General features: G+C 44.2%; 1 protein-coding gene across 2 annotated transcripts; it reads left to right on the forward strand.

Moving 5' to 3' along the window:
- Positions 1 to 3,325: 3,325 nt before the first annotated feature.
- On the forward strand, positions 3,326 to 17,840 carry LOC311486630 (LIM domain and actin-binding protein 1-like). 2 transcript variants are annotated; one of them, XM_084542548.1, is made up of 10 exons: positions 3,326 to 3,396; positions 7,282 to 7,412; positions 7,927 to 7,972; positions 11,937 to 12,356; positions 14,762 to 14,816; positions 14,933 to 15,030; positions 16,196 to 16,274; positions 16,382 to 16,434; positions 16,588 to 16,721; positions 16,838 to 17,840. In XM_084542548.1, exons 2-10 carry the CDS (start codon positions 7,294 to 7,296, stop codon positions 17,835 to 17,837), a joined length of 2,004 nt encoding a protein of 667 aa, XP_084398674.1. In that variant the 5' UTR covers positions 3,326 to 3,396; positions 7,282 to 7,293; the 3' UTR covers positions 17,838 to 17,840. The 2 variants fall into 2 exon arrangements, with proteins under 2 accessions (XP_084398674.1, XP_084398675.1); XM_084542549.1 differs by lacking the exons at positions 14,762 to 14,816; positions 14,933 to 15,030.
- The last annotated feature ends 669 nt before the right edge of the window (positions 17,841 to 18,509 follow it).

Genomic DNA, 18,509 nt, shown 5'->3' on the forward strand with positions numbered 1-18,509 from the left:
TCCGAAAAGGAGTAGGATGCTTATTTAAACCTACCTCTTCTCCACTACTCAATTACCAATCTTTCTCCCCAAACATATATATTTACATAAATAAGAAAAGAATTAGAAAAAAATAAATAAATACATAAATCATTTATCATTTATGAAAACACCCGATTGCTAAAGCCCTTCTTCCTCCCTGTACCTCGTGAAAACCATGTGTTTGTACCGCTTTTTAAACTGGATCATGCTTGGAGTGACTGCGAAACAGTCACTGTACAAGTACAAGTACAACGAAATTAAGGTGATCTAAAGTCCCCCTTATGTGCCGTAGAAGTAGTGGAACAAAAAATGTGAAATGTAAAAAAACTAGAATGAAAAAAATATGTACAAAATATAAAACAATCTTGTTTGTCTTGCACGTTCATTCATTCATTCATTCACCTTCTGTAACAGCTTATTCCTATGAAGAGTCGCAGGGTCTGCTGGAGCCTGTCCCAGCTGTAATCTAGCGAGAGGCGGGGTACGCCCTGGACAGGTCTCCAGTGTATCTCAGGGCTTCACACAGAGAGACAGACAACCATTCGCACTCACATGCACACCTACGGCCAATTTAGAATCACCAATTAACCTAATGAGCATGTCTTTGGATGGTGGGAGGAAGCCAGAGTAGCTGGAGAGAACCCACGCAGACACACGGAGAACATGCAAACTCCACACAGAAAGGCCCAGTCGGCCCATGGATTCGAACGCGGGACCTTCTCGCTGTGAGGCATCAGTGCGAACCACCTCGCCACTGTGCCGCCCTGTCTTGCACATTGTTGTGAGAAATTATTGCACATTTGCACATATGACGTTATTGCACATATGTATTGCACATTGCTATGATAATTATTGTGTGAATTATTGCACATTCACATTATTATTTCTTTATGGTTTGAGTTGTTCAGTGCGATTATGGCTCTTGCACAGAAGTAATTTCTCAGTTCATAAAGTGAGTGTCCAGGGTGGATTGTGTCCCTAAGTAACGCCCGGGCCTTCCACAGGCAGCGGGAGTTGTACAGTACCTGTAAAGAGGGGACGGGGCAGCCAGTGATCCTCTGGGCTGTTGTGACGACCCTCTGGAGCGCCTTTCTGTCTGCTGCAGTGCAGACACCTGCAGTCTCTGGGAGAGTGTGGTTGTTCCTTAGAGGCTTCAGGAAATAGAGTCTCTGCTGTGCCTTTTTAACGATGCATATGTTTGCACAAATACATGTCCCCTTTAATATCCAAAAAACAAAGCTGAAACAAGGGAAACTGGCCTTCCCAATCACAGTCTCACACTGAGGCAAAAGCTGCTCCACCCCAAAGACAAAACCCAGAGGCCATAGGAGAGCAGCGTAGTTCAGGGCGGGAGGAAATTGTAGACTTGTACATTGGCGAAACAATCGCAACCCATTCACAAACTCAACACAGTAGAGCCAGCTCCTCACAGGCCACTATTCAACAGTTCACCAACACACCTGGAAGAGGAGTAAAGGAAGGCATCTATGTAAAAACTGGAAAACCCCTCTCTGAAGAGGAGGCAAACTGAGATATAAACTGCCATCAGTTTAAAACACCACCATTCACACCTTGATAATAGATTTGTGCCTATATTAGGTACATTTTGTATATACATTATTATATACATGCTTTTTTTATCCTTTTAAATTCCAGTGTACCTGTGCAAATTGCAAATAAACTCTATTTTATTCTATCGAGACCATTAATCAGTCATTAGAGTACAATTCATTGGGGAAAGGAGACATAATCGATACAGATTTGTCCAATTACAGGTAAGCATCTGGTCGTTACAGACGTCACCACATATGTTCCAAATAAATAACCCAAGTCCACCCAACAAGTCCAGTTGCCCTTGTTTCAGTTTTTGGCGATATCATGAGTTAGATGAGAACTCTCATAGACATAAGTCCTCTTTGAAGGTTGTTGTAAAAACAACAAATGGTTTACTTGTCTTGCTTAAGGGCATCTTAGTAATGAATGTAGAGGCGATTCAAACCGGTGACCCTACAGTAAAAGTCCACTTTTCTACCCACAGCTTTCAGTGCATGTTGATTAGTCACTGATTACTGATTGCTTATGTGTTCAGTACAGTTCTTAATAAGAAATCATCTTGGAGCCTATTGCTTCAACACGGACTCTTACTGTTAAGTCATTTTCAGTGACACGTGCTTAAGAACCCTTATACACACTTCTTCAAATAAATACTCAACATGGTCGGTATTGTCTTGTAAATTGATATCTCTGACTTCCATGGATCTTCTAGGCATACGTACAGGATACTGCTCCAAGTCTGCCCGATCGGACGGGTTAAATACAGAGAACAGGTCTTTGTATGTGTGTACGTATATACAGTACACGACAAATAAAGCTGATTTGATTCAAAACTGCTACGTATTAAAACTAAGACTATCCTGTGTGTAACTGTTCTGTATAATAAAGGATCATCTTATTATGGAGAAGAAGAAAGGAAGTCATAAGAATAATTTAAAAAATTAATAAAATATTTGTTATTCTATTGTTATAAGTTGGAAATATTTCTTTTAATCTAAAAGTACGGAAGTGCTTCCTGACAAACATGCCTCTCAAGGGTTTTCTTATCAACTGACGTCTATTTATTTAGTAGCGCTCCTTTTAGCTGGAAACTGGTTTCACCTTTTAGGTGAACGAGATAAACCACTCTCTCATTTACATAGAACCATTCTGTAAATTTGAGGGTCGTAGCACTCAACCCGTCTTGCAGAGTGGAGGCCTGAAAAGCACTGGAAAGTGAAAGATCTTTCTCATTTACCTCATTAGAAGGCAAATATCATGCAAACGTCCAGTGCACCTTGTACCGACGCAGCCTGTTTTCTAATATTTCGCCTAATGCTGCAAAATCTCCCAAAGACACACACCTCTATTCTACTGAAGGGCCTTGTTTACAGGGCACATACCACTCTGCATTTTCTCTCTGGAAATGTTTTGTTTGCCTGTTATCTTTTGAGCTTCCTTCATTTCCTTTCCCTTCCCGTGCTTTCTTTCTCTTCTCCTAAAAAAAAAAACAAAAAAAAAAAACAAAGCGGGTAGGCTACTGCCTGTTCTCAGGAATTTTGCAGGACGGCATGCAAGAGCTCCATGAGGGCCCTCACATACAGAGAGAAAGAGAGAGGGGGGGAGGGGGGTGGGAATGCACCAGGTAGGGGTAATGTAATACCTAAGGTCATTGGTGCACACAAGTCACATGACCCGGCTCTTCCACTCCCACGACACCTTTGTGCTCTCTCCGCCTCCGTCAGTCCACACCGGGCGGTGACGCAGCGGCAGCAGCGAGTGTCAGGTGTCTTGCAGGTTTCACAAAAAAAAAAAAGACTGACTCAACGGAAGTTCCAACAGGTAAGACGAAACTCAAAGCAAGGTCACGACGAAAACGGAACTCTAATTATATTAAGAGTAATTATAATAACTTTAAGTTAACTTTAAATTTTATAGATTGTTTAGATTTACGTGAACGTTATAGTAAGGGACATGCGCACACTGAGTCTTGTTCTCTGAGCACTCGGTGTCTTCGAGGTAATCGATGACAGTCCAGCTGCTGAGTTTGTATTCTTTAGTCACTTATCTCATCAGTTTAAACCGATTTCACACGAACTGTGTGTGAGCGTTTGAATCAGTGTGGTAAAATCTCACTCTACACAGGCATTAGTTTGGATTTGATTCATAACCAAAGTACCAAAGCGCTCCCTGATGCACCTGTGATTAAAGTTCCTCAGATGCTTGTTGGCGTCTGAACCAGCCAGTCCTCAAGCCTTGCCTCTAGTTTGCATGCCTGGAGTCGGTACTGCCTCAGTTATTTGCGTATTTCAACATAATTTTGTGCTTTTGAGGAGCATTGCCTCATGGTTCACGTATGTGCCAAGCCAACTCCTCCTTAACCATGACTCACACCTATAAATGTGTCACAGACACTTGTTGTTAGGGAGAAGTTAAAGCAAGGAATAAAGTTCAGTACATCGGCGTTTTACTGATAACAAGTCATCGAGAGCCTGGGTTGTGGTGTTTAGGTGAACAAGAGTGCCACTTGTGTGGAGGATTTGTTTATATGTTGTTACATATGCATTACCCAAATTTGATTCCTTATTTAAAGCTTGAATTCACACCAAGTCAGCCAAGTAAGGCAGGTAACATTCGAGGTTTTGAAAATGAACCCAAAGAATCCCTAATATGGATCTGAAAGTGTGACAATTTATGAAAGGTTAAACGTTGTCATGCATAAAATGTCATAATCAGCAAAGGTGACTTGCTTAAAATTATAATGTTGGCCTTTTTACCTGACATCCCTGTGAAAAGGTTTGTCAAAAAGGTTGAAATGTAAAGCATTAAGGGTGTTTTAGCTTACAGAAAAACAAAAGTATACTATGGCCGAACCTTGTTCTTTCTCTAAATCAGTAACAGTACTTATGCGCACAAGGCAGCCGACCTGTGCTATGCTCTCGCCGTGCTTGTGTCATTGTCTTTGTGTGTGTGTGTGTGTGTGGGGGGGGGGGGGTTGATACGTTCTCCCTGTTTCCTTCAGTTGCTCTGGCTTCTTTCAACCATGTAAAGTTTAAGGATATGCAAAAGAGGCGGTGGACAGGCGACTCTGAAACCCAGTCGACCTGTATTGTCCCCGCTGCGGACAAGTGACTTATCCAGGGTGTGTCCCCTGCGTTTCATTCAGTTCATGCAGGAATGGGCCCTGGCCTCCGTTGAAACCTATAAAAGAGACATTAGCGAACATACAGAGCGCCTTTTCAGCACCGCCATTGGAGTCTTTGTGTTTTTGTGCTGAATTAAACAAAAGGTGCACATTCAGGAGCAACTGCGCAACATACAGCAAATCTATTGACAGTAAGTAAACTCATTTTCATGCTTCATGCATACCTGCGGCATCAATAAATAGCTTCAAGCTTTCTTTTGTTAATCTTTGCTTCTGCTTATCCAGAAACTCTAGCAGAGTAAATGTAATCACTGACATGTAATGGGATAGAATTACAATTGTAGTTGTGAAGCAGTAGCAATTCAATATTTAATTTATCCTTATTGATAAGGACGTGGGCACAGTGAAGGGGTAGTTCAGACTGTTGGATTGAGTTCAGTTCAAAGTCCTCACGCAACTTGTCACCAGCGGAGCTTTGCATCTGAGTGATGATGTAATAGGTGTGCCAGATAGCAAGATAAATGACTGTTGAATTCACGAGCTGTGGACAGCAGTGATTTCAATACAAACGAGAGGGAGGGACGGCAGGCCCGGCATTCGGCCGGTCTCTTAACTCCAAACATGGAAAACTTTATCATCTCTTGGTATTGGTTTGCCAGGGTGTGATTCAAGAAACAGTGTGTGCAGTGGTGTGGCTGTGGCGCTCTGCTTTGCTCCGGTGCTCTGCGAATGTTGCCTTGGTGAGTTATCCCCTCATAATGATAACGTGCTCACACACACTCAGCCGAGCAGTTTTCAGTTTGCGTTTCCATCGTGCAGTGAAGCGGCATCACAGCAAGTTGGAACCTGTTTACTTGTGTGTTTGAATGCATAACTGTACATACGCTCTGTGGCATGCATGTCACAAACTGTGTGTGTGAGTGGGGGGGTGACAAGACAAGGCGTAAACGGAGAAAACGCGTGTTATAAACTGCAGTCACAGTCGCAGCTGCACAGATTTTGACGCTGGCCCAAACTTCCAGGGAAGGTTTTATATGTTAAGACCAGAGATAAAAGATGGAGCCGCCATGTCTGATAAGTGACGCCAATATGGAAGTGTATCTGATGTTCTCTAGATGCTGGCACCAAACGTTCTCTGGCTCCGATAGTCTCCAAATAAAACACAATCCAATTCTTTATTCAAACAAGAAGTCATGATTATGCCATTTTTTTTAGATATCAGGCCTTAAAAAGTGGTATGTTTTTTGGCAGTCGGATTAGCTTGAGTATCCCCAGCTCCTCCCTCTTGTCCAAATATGGTTGTTTCTGATTCATAAAAAAACAACAAACACGCATAGTTAACATTGAACATCAAATGCCAAGCTCAAGGATTAAGGCGAGGGCTAAGGCTGCACCCATCTTCTATCTACCAGCGAGGTCCACATCGGATGGATCTAATCCTCGTCTATCCATTTAAACAGGGGCTTTTTGTGTGCGTAAATCCTGTGCTGTGTTGGCACACTATAGCTTCAATATGTCACAAGCTACCGTGGGCAGGTAAAAACATGGACCAGTGCCTAATACAGACAACAGGAAGGAGAGGCCCCATTGTTTCATCGCTTGACGCTAGATTGCGTCATGGAGGTAAAGCCTGTTTTTGCTGGCCCAGAATAAGGTGATAGTCAGGTAGCTAATTGAAGATGCTAGGGTTCTACCCTCCCTGCCCTGGTCTCTAGAACCAGTTTCCTGTTTGTCCCTCTTACCCAGAAGAAATTCCTGACGGATATGTCACCCAGTCAGTGCAGTGGTTTAGCCATTTGCTGGCTCAGGATGTACACGTGTCAAAACAGTGATTCATTTATTGCTACAAGCAGACGGTAGTGTAGTGAAACTGGTTTGGTATGGCTCATCTCCTGCTTAGGCCACGTCCACACGTACGAAAACAATCCGATCCACAGGATTCGTGTGGATGATCGGCCAAAACGATGCAAAACATCTGCGTTTAGACCAAAAAGCGTCTCCGTGTGGACGGCCCCTTAGTCTTCTGCGATATACACTGATCAGCCACAACATTAAAACCACAGACCGGAGAAGTGAATAACAGTGGCCGTCTTGTGACAATTCATTGTTCTGCTGGGAAACTTTTGGACCTGACATTCATTCGTGTGGATGTTACTTAGACATGTAGCACCCACCTAGACCAGACCAGACTAGACCAGGCACCCCCACCCCATAGCAATGACACAGGCACAGGCACACACACAAAAACACTTTAGGAACAACTAAAAAGACATGAAGAACAGCACAAGGTGTTGTCCTGGCCTCCAAATTCACTAGATCCCAAACTGATCAAGTATCTGTGGGATGATCCAACCCATAGGACCCAAAGCCCCCCCCCCCCCCCCCCCCCCACTAACAACATCCTGTTGCTAAACACCACAGGACACCCTCAGAAGGCCCATGTCCCTTCTCTGATGAGTCACAACTGTTTTGGAGGCACAAGGGAGACCTACACAATATTAGGAAGGTGGTTATAATCTTATGCCTGATTGGTGTATATTGCTTACTTATACTGGTGTGTTTTTCTGTGTCCGGACTATAAGACGTGCGCAGAGATGGAAGGCAGTTCATTCAGTCGAAGGTCTTGGGCGACGCAGTCCTTGCGCATCACCGCGAAGGAGCTGTCGCTGGGCACCCGGGGGAAAAGCACTAAAATTGCGGAGCGCTTCTCCAAGTGAGTAAACATCTTGTTTTCAGTAGCAATGCACTTGTAAGACAACCTGTAATAAAAGGAAATGGGTGATGAATGATGTCTTGAATACTATTTATAGAATACAAAATTCATTGGTGGAGGAAATTCATAGTTCAGCATAACTTCCTGTTTAGCCAGTGTGGCCTCCTGATCTTAGTCAGTTTCACCACTAAGACTTGATTTGAGCTGTTTTAATATTAAATGATCCAAGCTCCTATTCATTTATTATTGTTTTAAGATAGAAAAGCTCTTATTTGTTTAAAATACGTAAAGAAGGCTTTATATTGCCTGTTTCTTAAATCTGAAACTGAGTTAACATCACACACATAAACAAGCTGAAAGCTCAAATTGAATCTCGACTAAAATTTCTAAATAAGCTTCTAGTGACAAAACTGTATATTTTTCTTATTTTATAGTCTTGAATGCTCCAAAGAAGAGCATATAATCTTTTGTTTTGAGTCACCAGAGGTCAGTGTTGTGTCCTCCTGTCGTTTAGGTACCAGAGAGCGGCTGAAGAGTCCAGCGCAGAGAAGAAAAAAGGAGTAAGTATTTCTGTTAAGCAAGCGTGTTAAAAAGCATTTCATTTCCCAGTCACAGCTGTTTAGACATGCAGACTGACTGACTGGGACCGAAACAGCTGGTCCAGTATTTTAGTGCATGAAAAAAAAAAAAAAAAACTTAATTCTCATGCAAAGATTAAGCGAATACATTTTAATTGACAGTTTGAAGTGTGTGACACATCTTATTTACGGCCTCTCACATCGTGTGTCGTCTGTGCGTGCTTCGTGTCTCGCTTCATTTGCTCAATCGCTGCTTGTGGTGCTGAACTAATTGCAGCATGCATGCAGATGAACGAACACACACCCACACGCACACAAACACTCACCATGCCAACACACCGTCTGGGCCAAATGTCTTGTCCTGGCTGACCTCTCATTGGCCACTTGTTGCGATGGGCAGGCTATCAAACCCATAATCCTGCTTCGGTGTAATCCCCCCCTCCCTGAAAACGCTCACCGTGGCTCCTCCAACCGTAGGTTAGCGGCTTTGTCGGTGTTAACGACTGATAAACAAACCGGGACTCAAATTAAATGAGTAACTGATCGGCTAATACCATGAGGAAATACAAGGTAATGATGCCGTGGATGTGTGTTAAATGGTTATTTGTGTTTTGAGCAGCTGCTTCATAAACTTGGTAGCTTCTTCTGTCTTTGTTTAATGATGTGTCTGGTAATGACGAGCCCTGTCTACTGAAACGTGATATGAATGTTTTGTGACAGCAGCTGCCCTGTGTTATTTAGATTAATGCATTTAATTTCTGTCAAGCTCCAGCCATTATTTGTAATCTAATCCTGCCTTCTTCTAGCTAATTTATATTTTAGTCTGATTAATTTCTGTTAATTTGGTCATACTTACATATTTCTGCTGCAAACAGTTTGTGAGTATATGAGCAGGTGCTACAGTTACTGGGAAACTGAAGACTATAGTTGAAATATTTCTGTTTCCTGATGTGTCTCAGCCAAGTTTGAGTGAAGCAGTTAGACCATCTGCCTGTCTGTGTGTGTGTGTGTGTGTGTGTCTGCTCTAGTACAGCTATCTTTCTGAGGACCAGCTTGAGTCTTGCACCATCAGAGTGAGGACATTTGTGCAAAGTGAGGACATTTTGGCCAGTCCTCACTTCTTTACAAGGCTGTTTGGGTAAAGGTTACAATTAGGTTATGGTTAGGGTTAGGGAATGCACTATGTCAATGAATGTCCTCACAAAGATGGCCATACAAACGTGTGTGTGTGTGTGAGTGTGTCAGTGAGGTCCAGTGGAGGAACGGGGGAGGGGTCTTTTCAAACTGACCTTAATGTGATTAGTCAGTTAGATAAATCACATGAATAAATGACGGGACTTTGTTCAAATGACCAGTTCTGGGACCTCACTTTGGCCTCTGGTAACATTTGCAAACTGTAATAACTTACAATAATAATGATGACGATACTTCATCTGTCTTTATACACCAATCAGCCATAACATTAAAACCACTGACAGGTGAAGTAAATAACATTCACCATCTTGTGACAATACAATGTTCTGCTGGGAAACTTTTGGACCTGGCATTCATTCATGTGGATGTTACTTAGACATGTAGCACCCACCTAGACCAGACCAGACCAGGCACCCCCACCCCATAACAATGACACTCCTTGATGGCAGCAGCCATCCCCAGCAGGATGCAGCCTGACACAGACACACACACAAAAACGCTTTAGGAACAACTAAAAAAGAAACCATGAAGAACAGCACAAGGTGTTGACCTGTCCTCCAAATTCACTAGATCCTAAACTGATCAAGTATCTGTGGAATGCGCTGGAACAAGTCTGATTCCAAAACAGTCGTGACTCATCAGAGAATGGACATGGGCCTTCTGAGGGTGTCCTGTGGTGTCTGGTAACAGGATGTTGTTAGTGGGGGCCTTTGGGTCCTATAGAAGCAGGGAACGGGCCTCTGTGGATCATCCCACAGATACTTGATCATATCTAGTTGCCCAATGACAACTGTGATAGGCTCCAGCCCTCCTGTGATCCTTCAGAGAACAAGAGGTTACAGAAAATGAATGAATGAATTTGGAGGCCAGGTTTTTTATTAGTTGTTCCTAAAGTGTTTTTGTGTGTGTGTCTGTGTCAGGCTGCATCCTGCTGGGGATGACTGCTGCTATCAAGGACTGTCTTTATTATAGGGTGGGGGTGCCTGGTCTGGTCTGGTCTAGGTGGGTGCTACATGTCTAAGTAACATCCACGTGAATGAATGCCAGGTCCAAAAGTTTCCCAGCAGAACATTGAACTGTCACAAGATGGTCAATGCTATTTACTTCTCCCGTCATAATGTTATGGCTGATTGGTGTATTTCCCTCTACCACTCAGGCTACTGGCGGTGCATTTCCAGTGTGCCGCAAATTGAGCCGCCTCCATTATCCAAGGAAATGTCATACATGGTTGAAAACAGAATTTCATGGTTAAAGTGAACCAGCCACATGATTGTCTCCTTCTATCACCATGTCCTCAATCATAAGTTAAAGCAAATGTCACTTTAACTGTCCCTGTTTGTGACTTCTATCTTGTCTTGTCTCCCTCTTCCAAAACATTTCTCAGAGGTTGTTCAGATAAATGGTTTACAGATTAGGTTTTTAGTCGTATTTGGTTTTAGAAATCCTTTGTGAGTGAGTCAACACAGCGTACAAAGAGTTAACTTTTCCCTGAGCGTATCATTTCCTGCTCTGGTTTCCTGGGTACTCTTACTCTCTCTCTCTTTCTCTCTCTCTCTCTCTCTCTCTCTCTCTCTCGCTCTCTCTTTCCTGGTGTTAAAGGGGTTGGACTTGCTTTAACAAGTAGATTTTGTCTAGCTGCTAAAATCTAGGAGAGCTCACCGGCTGTCAGCACACTAACCTGTAGGTAAGGACCAACCAGAGGACCCTCACTTTCCTTGCTGGTCACATCTAGTTTGGCCCCTTCATCGGATCCACTGAGGTTTTTCTTTTCTTTCCTCTTTTTTTTTTTTGCTTGTAAAATGGGGAACAATCTCGTCACTGTCCATTCTTTCCACTCACACCGGACTTGCCTCACAAAGACATTGATTGTTTTCTTGCTAATTTGTCCCCTGTTGGGGTTTTGTCCCTTTTGTTCAGACAGAATTCTTATGCCTTTTTCCTTCCTTCCTTTCTTTTTTCTTTTTTTGTTGCACGTATGCATGTTTAAATAACTTGTTTCAGATTTACCAGACTCATTTGATGAAGGTAGTAATGTCTCTTTTGCTTCTAAGTCTTTGTTTTTGTTGGTTAATTCCAAAAATCTTTGAATGAAGTTGAACGTATTTTCTTTTAGAGGAATTGTGGTTTAAATGTTATAATCATGCTTAAATGTTGATTACTGACCACACTTCATCCTGGAAACTTTCACACGATAGCTCTTTCTTCTGAGCTTTCGAGCTTTGTATCATTTATTACTTTTGATTCATTCTCATGTCAGGATCCGCTTTCTTCAATGTGCCATTCCTCTTTTATAAATGAGGAAGTTCCTGACGGCAGTAGAGTGCCTCCTGTTGTTCCGTCGTGCTGTTCGCCGCCCCTCTCTCCTCGTGCTCTCCCTGATGGCAGCAGACGAGCGGCGAACGGAGCCATCCTCACTCTTTTTTTATTTTGGGGAGAAGGTGAAATTGTCACGATGGAAGGAATGCGGCTGCGTGCTCGGCCCTGTTATCTCCATCTTGAGCCAGCTGTTAAGACTTTAGCAGCCACAGCAAAACATCTATTTCCTGGACCGGCAGTGAACAGCTGTTCAGCTAATCTGTCAGTGAAGCCAAGTTCAGATTCAGGCATTTCCTTTATTCCACTGAATGGAAAACTGAGATAGTTGTATGAGCGAGACCGAATGCAGAATAAAACTGCTGCTGTTGATTGTCAGTGTCTCATTAAGACTCACATTTTATTTATTTTCATTTTCTTCTTCGTCCCCTCTTCACAGTCTTTTGACGGTGTGGCGCGGTCTGGCAACCTGAGCGTTCTGAAGAAGCGCTGGGAGAAAGCAGGAAGCCCCGATCAGGACAAGCCTTCTCCTGTTCCACTTTCCGCCCAGCCCAGCATTCGTCGCAGGCCGGCCGCCCTGACCAGGCCTGCCGCCCTGACCAGACCTGCCTCCATCACCGAGCCCAGCCCTCCGGTGAAGAGCCCGGGCCCACTGACCGACCAGGGGGTCCAGCAGCAGCCGGCTCCAGAAGCGGAAGAACGGCGAGGGATGGATAAGGATGAGGTGACACACAGCATACGGCCTGAAAAGCTCGAACAGCAAGCTCCGACCAGTCCGCGCGCCTCCTACGAAAAGCCCAGCGTGCCACTGACCAACCTGAAGATGAAGTTCGAGAAGGGAGAAGACAACGTGAGCAAGGTGAAATATTTAGCTCCCTGTGATCCTGCTACAAGTCTCATCTTCTTTTAGACGGCAGGAGTTGCCCTCCCATATATTCATGACCGCATTATTTAAGTAGAGACTCTCTAACATCTGCACAGACAGGAAGTTGCGTAGTACTTAAATGTTGTTAAACATCAATAGAGATCAGATTAGTTTGGACAAATCTTCGTATGACTTGTATAACCACAATTATTTAGCATCTTTGAAGGAAACCTTGCATCTGTTTACAAGTTGCACTGCTACAAGGTTCTCACTAATCCTTTTGTGAATCTTGTCACTTATTCAAAATCTATTTCTTTTTGAAGCTACTGACTGAGCTGCAGTTAAAGCCAGCTGACTCTGCAGGCTGTGCAGGCAGATTTCCATATCCTCTTCATGCTCAGTTCCTTTTTTTCAAATGTGTGGCGCTCTGTTTCCAGTATTTTCTGAAAGCACTTCTTTTCCACCTTGCCTCTCTCTCTCTCTCTCTCTTCCCCCCACTCATCTCTCGTCTTTCTCCCTCTCGGCCCAAAGCAACAAGCGCTCCACTCTTCACCTTCTCTAGCGGAGGAATGCAGGAACATTCCTGACCTAGGGCTGTCTCATTCTTCACAGGATCACCTCTGAGGGGCAGTTGTCTTTATCTCACTTTTCATTAGTTACCTCATTAGTAACCTGTTACTTTTTTTTTTCCTTGTGGGATTTTTTGAATCCTTGGAGTTTTGTTTTTTTTGTTTGTGTTGCACACCAACCCGACTGTAAAGCAACTTACAGACTTCCATTCTCACTTTTGCTGCTGTGTTGCCAGTTTTTAAGGTAGAAAGAAAGAAAGAAAGAAGTAGAAAAAGGTTATACTTCCTCTTCTTAATGGGCGGTTTAGGTTTAGCCACAGCGACAGTACAGACCCAAAGTAGCGTCCCCAGAAATGTAACTCCGCACCCCAGCTACGCAGACCGCAAGAGCTGTGATTGGTCCGCTGGGTAGCAGCGTGTTTCCGCTTTAGTGTTTTCCGGCTGCTTCTCAGTCTCGGCAATTTTCGAATTGATTGTTTTGGATCGATAAAGATGGAACACATCGAGGAAAGGTTAACTGAGGAGGTTCGGAGATACAAACGTTCGTATGAATTTAAAGTTTCAGTCGCCGCTTCTGAAAGTGAAGCAGGAAGAGCCAGACTGGCGAGCACGCAAGTATAAGTGGCTCACACCGGCGTAGGCTACGTACATAGGTTACGGCGTCTACGTCCCGCCGTAACTTAAATGAGCCTTAAGTATATGTATGTAAAGGAGACATACAAAGAGAGAGAAACATACAATTAAAAGACAATTAAATTGCAGAAAGGAGAGATATGACAAGAAAACATTGGTAATTTGGTATTTTGTGGTGATATGGTCATAATAGTATAGTAATATTATAATAATAAACAGCCAATTAATACATTAGTGGTGTAATTACATGGTGGTAGGGATGGATGATTTGTGTGGTGTGCACGCCGCAACCAAAAGGTTATTCTGCTAACACGTACAGATCTGACGAGGGACTTTACAATAACATGTCTGAATCGTGTACAGTAGGTTAATGCACCGTCGCCCTCGTCCAATTTTTGCAGTTTTCAGTATGTTACGGTAAAACTGGTGTTTGTGTAGGACAGGAAGACGGTTTTGATTTGCACAAACTATTTTCCAGGTGGTGAATCGTCTGCATACGGGCGCACTTTTAGTGAAGCTCAGGGGAATGTCTCTGGTTGTTTGGACCGCAGATTAAAATGGATATTTGTGTCCGTCCATGCAGATACCAGCCGTTCTAGTTATTCCGAGATGTTAAATAGTCTCGCCTGATCTGTCTTTAGTGCACAGGAGTTATGTTCCAGAGATCTTCTTAATTAACCGAGTCAAAGGTCTCTGTGTGATTTGTGGTTTGTGGGAACATAGCCTCTTTGTTTCCTACCTGTTTAATAAGAAGGCTGGTTCCGGCCACGTCCCTCGGCAAAGTGCTTGCCTCCTTGAGAAGCTTTTGCACAGTTTGACATGTCGCAGCGGCAGAAGCGCAGGTTTATTAATGATCTGTCAGTTTCATTATGTGTCCCAGTAACCCCTGACAGTGAACCAGAATGCTACAAAAGCAGCAGCTCCCCAGAAAGGAATGCGGCCATCATTAATAAATCTGTGCTTTCATTCAAGATGTCTTCCCTGAAAAAAAGGTCTACGACATCCACCGCTCATTCGGGCATGGAAGACAAGTCAGGCAACCAGCGGACACTCTTTATATTTCATCTGCACCTACTGGCGGTTTGATTTTTAGTGTCATTGATCGATTTAATCCACAACTAAAGTTAGGAGAGGAGGGAAAAAACGGATGTAAGTTTGCACCTCTGGTTTCACGAACTGGTCGTTTTGCTCTTGCAGGGCGGCAGGCCAACGCTGCGCAGCAGTTCTTCAGAGGACGCGGACCAACACAGCAGTAAGCGATGAGCAGCTCATTCACTTAAATGCAGCAACATTGCCTGCACCAGTTTAGTGTAAAAATCAACCACACACGAAGCATTTAGTTTATGACGCTCTCTTCTGCTTCTTCAGGCCTGTCTGTGTCCGACAGAGCGCTGGAGTCTTCGTCCCTGAAGGAGAAGATGGCCAAGTACCAGGCTGCTGCAACTAAACAAGGGGCCACACGCTCTGTGAGTTCATGCAGTGGAAGATTAATTAAAAATATTGAACTCCAAATCTTAAAAGCATAGAGATTAGAAAATTAACTTGGAGTATCATAGTAGAGATTCTACAGTTTTACCATTTCACTGTGATTTCCAGAAAGACCTGTATAATTAATAAGTAATCAATCATGGATCAAATTTTATTCTCATAATTATACACCGATCAGCCACAACATTAAAAGCACTGACAGGAGAAGTGAATAACATTGACCTTCTTGTGGCAATTCAACGTTCTGCTGGGAAACTGGATTTGGCCTGGGGGGCTCGTTCTTGGCCGACCACGGCTGCTTGTAAAGCCCAGCGACAGATATGCATTGTTATATTTTTTTTTGTGTCGTCGTTGTTGTGGTCTCGTCGCCTGCCGCCACTGTAACGGACTTTGCTTCCTTCCTATCTCTAATCTTATTCTCTTTCTGTGTCGCTGTCTCTCTCTCTCTCTGGTTTTGCCACTAGTCGGTCTGTAACATGAGCCTCACTGGGGGGGCGGGGGGTGGGGGTACTCCAGCTTCCTCTCACTGTCCAAAGACATGCTGGTTAGGTTCACTGTTCACTGGTGATTCTAAATTGGCCGTAGGTGTGAGTGTGAATGGTTGTCTGTCTCTCTGTGTTAGCCCTGCGATAGAGTACCCCGCCTCTCGCCCGATGACAGCTGGGATAGGCTCCAGCAGCCCCCTCTCCCCCCGCGACCCTTCACAGGACAAGCAGTTACAGAAGATGAATGAATGAATGATTTAAGAGGATGTAGTTCAGATTAACCTGAGGCTTTAGTCCTTACCACAGTGCAGTGGTGCAGGTTCTAATCCAGCCTGGGCTCTTTGCTACGTGTCGTCTCGTCCCGCTCACCCCCATCTTTTCCTGTTCCTCTCCACTAATCAAATTAAGACATATAAGGCCAAAACAAATGATCACATGAAGTTTTAATACAAACAAGCTCCAACTAATTTAGTTAACCAGTTAAGTAAAGTCTAGGTAGTAACAGAATCACTGTTTTTATTGATGACTTACGGTTCTTTCCACTTGCTAAATTACTGCATCGTGTACCCCTTTCCTTCAGTAATGACTGAAATACATGCGTACTTGTTATTTAAGAGCCAATTCATACATTTTCCTTTTCCCTCTGTGTTTCCTCCAGGCTCCAGTTGCAGAGACACCCGCACCGAAAACATCTGCACCTGTAAACGAGAAGCACACGCCTGCCCCCGAGTGCAACGGTCAGTCTCGGAGGACGCGCATCTGTGTGAATTTCATTTGTGCAGTATCATTTGAAATTTAAACCTAGTGGCAGAGGTAATTTTGTGTTTTTTTGCGTCCGTTTCAGGGGAGAGCACAGAGCAACCCAAAACTTCTAAGGTGACTCGACCGTTGTCAGGCGTGAGTAAACTGAACTGAACTGGGGTGACCTGAACACTGGGTGGGGGGGACCAGGGTGCAGACCACATGGACATTCAGGACTGGGGTCATTCATGTTGTGCCCTCTCTACTGTCTCCTTTAAAAAATTAAAAAATCAATTTATGTTTTTTTAGAAGTTCACTCCCCCAGTGAGGGAGACTTGCGTCGCTTGTCTGAAGACAGTGTACCCTCTGGAGAGACTTGTGTCTCATCAGGATGTTTACCACAAAAGCTGCTTCCGCTGTAGTCACTGCAACACAACGCTTAGGTGAGTCTGAGTTGCATATTTCTCCTGCTCCTGTAAATTAAAGCTATGAGTTCCTGTAATCCTGGAGAATTTGTTCCTGCAAGCAAAATACTATCCACTCGACTCTCTGTTTCTAGTCTTGGGAACTACGCTTCTCTGAACAGCACCATCTACTGCAAGGCTCATTTCAACCAGCTGTTCAAAGCCAAAGGCAACTACGACGAAGGCTTCGGACTTCGGCCTCATAAGGAGCTGTGGGAGCCACGGGCAGAAGGAGAGGAAAGCGAGGAAGGAGCGAAGCCAAAAACTCAAGAGGAGCCAGCGACGGTGACGCGTCCGGCTGAGAGCAGCTCAAACACAGAGCCACCCGAGGAAACCACCCCGGTTAAGGTGACAGACCTCACCGCCTTGCTGGAGACACGTGCGCAGACGAATGTTAGCTCTGATGAGAAACCTGCATCTACAGAGAAGCCAGCGGAGACGCGCCGGCTGAGGATCGCTTGGCCTCCTCCGGGTGGCGAGGGGCAATCTGGGGCGGCCGCCCTCAGCCCAGTCGCAGAGGGGGTCTCTTCAAGCCGACCCTTTAAGGCCAAGTGGCCTCCAGAGGATGACGCACCGGCATCCTTCCAGAGCACAGAGCGGGCCGAACTGAAGAGCCTGAGGAGGACCTCATCTCTAAAGGAGCGGATTCGACCTTTTACAGTCGCGGCAAAACCAAAGCCCGAACCCAGTCTTGGTCCTAGGGAGCCTCGGCGCCCCCTCAAGGCCCTGGTGGACTGGAGAGCGTCATTAGACGAAAAAAAATCCTCTGAAGAATCACCCAAAGAAAATAAGGTCCAGCAGGTGAAGGAGGAGCAGAAAGTGCCTCAAAGACCAAGAGAAGAGACCGCAAGCATCTCGAAGGACACGGAGAAAAAGGAAGACAGGCGAGTACAGAGAGGAGCAGCAGCAGAAGACTCTTTGAGAGGACAGTCTCCCGAAGTCTCTCCCGCCTCCTCTCCGCCTCCACAGCCAAAACAGGACGTGGGCTTCTGGGAAGAAAACAAGGAGGGAAGCGATGCAGAGGAGCTGAGTGCAGAAGACATAATCAAGAGGAACCGCCATTATGATGAGGAGGAGGAGGACTCCGAGTCATAGGGACATTTTAGTCTGAATTATCACGCTCCATTCACCGTAACGACATTTTTATTTTCTCATTTCCAAACGTACATTTAGCTTTAGCCAGAATTTTCTAGTGTTACCAGAGGGATGCAAAAATAATAGGTGTGTGTATGTGCATTTATGTTGAAATATCTGCCTTTTTTTGTTTTTACATTTTAATTTTATGCTGCAAAAATATCTGAGACATTTTTGTACGACTTGTGATTACATAATGTTAAATTCAATCATAGCATCATCGGATGTATGTCCAAATACAGTTAAACATTACGTGGCAGTCAACGGTACTTTTAATTACAGGCAGTGGTCGGACTGCACAGAGCACAAACGGGATCCTTTGTAGAACGTGGAGAGTAGCTTTTGAGGATGCGGGGAGAACAAGGTTGTCTGTGGATATTTGAGATGTACTGTTTTAATTTAACTTGTAAATTAAAGAGAACAAAGGAAACAAAACAGAAGGCAAATGAGAATGAGCTGGACTTCCAAACGACATTGTGCAAATCTTCTCTCAGGGATGAAAAAAACGCTGTCCGTCGGTGCCGGTGCTCCACGATGTCCATGCCTTTGTATTTATAGCTCATCTCATGATGGAAGTACCACTGTTTTTCTGCTGTGTCACTCTAATGCACGGTTTATGCTTCTGCATCAGTT

Source organism: Chelon labrosus (genome assembly GCF_963514085.1).
Source record: "Chelon labrosus genome assembly, chromosome: 4".
Classification (NCBI taxonomy): domain Eukaryota; kingdom Metazoa; phylum Chordata; class Actinopteri; order Mugiliformes; family Mugilidae; genus Chelon; species Chelon labrosus.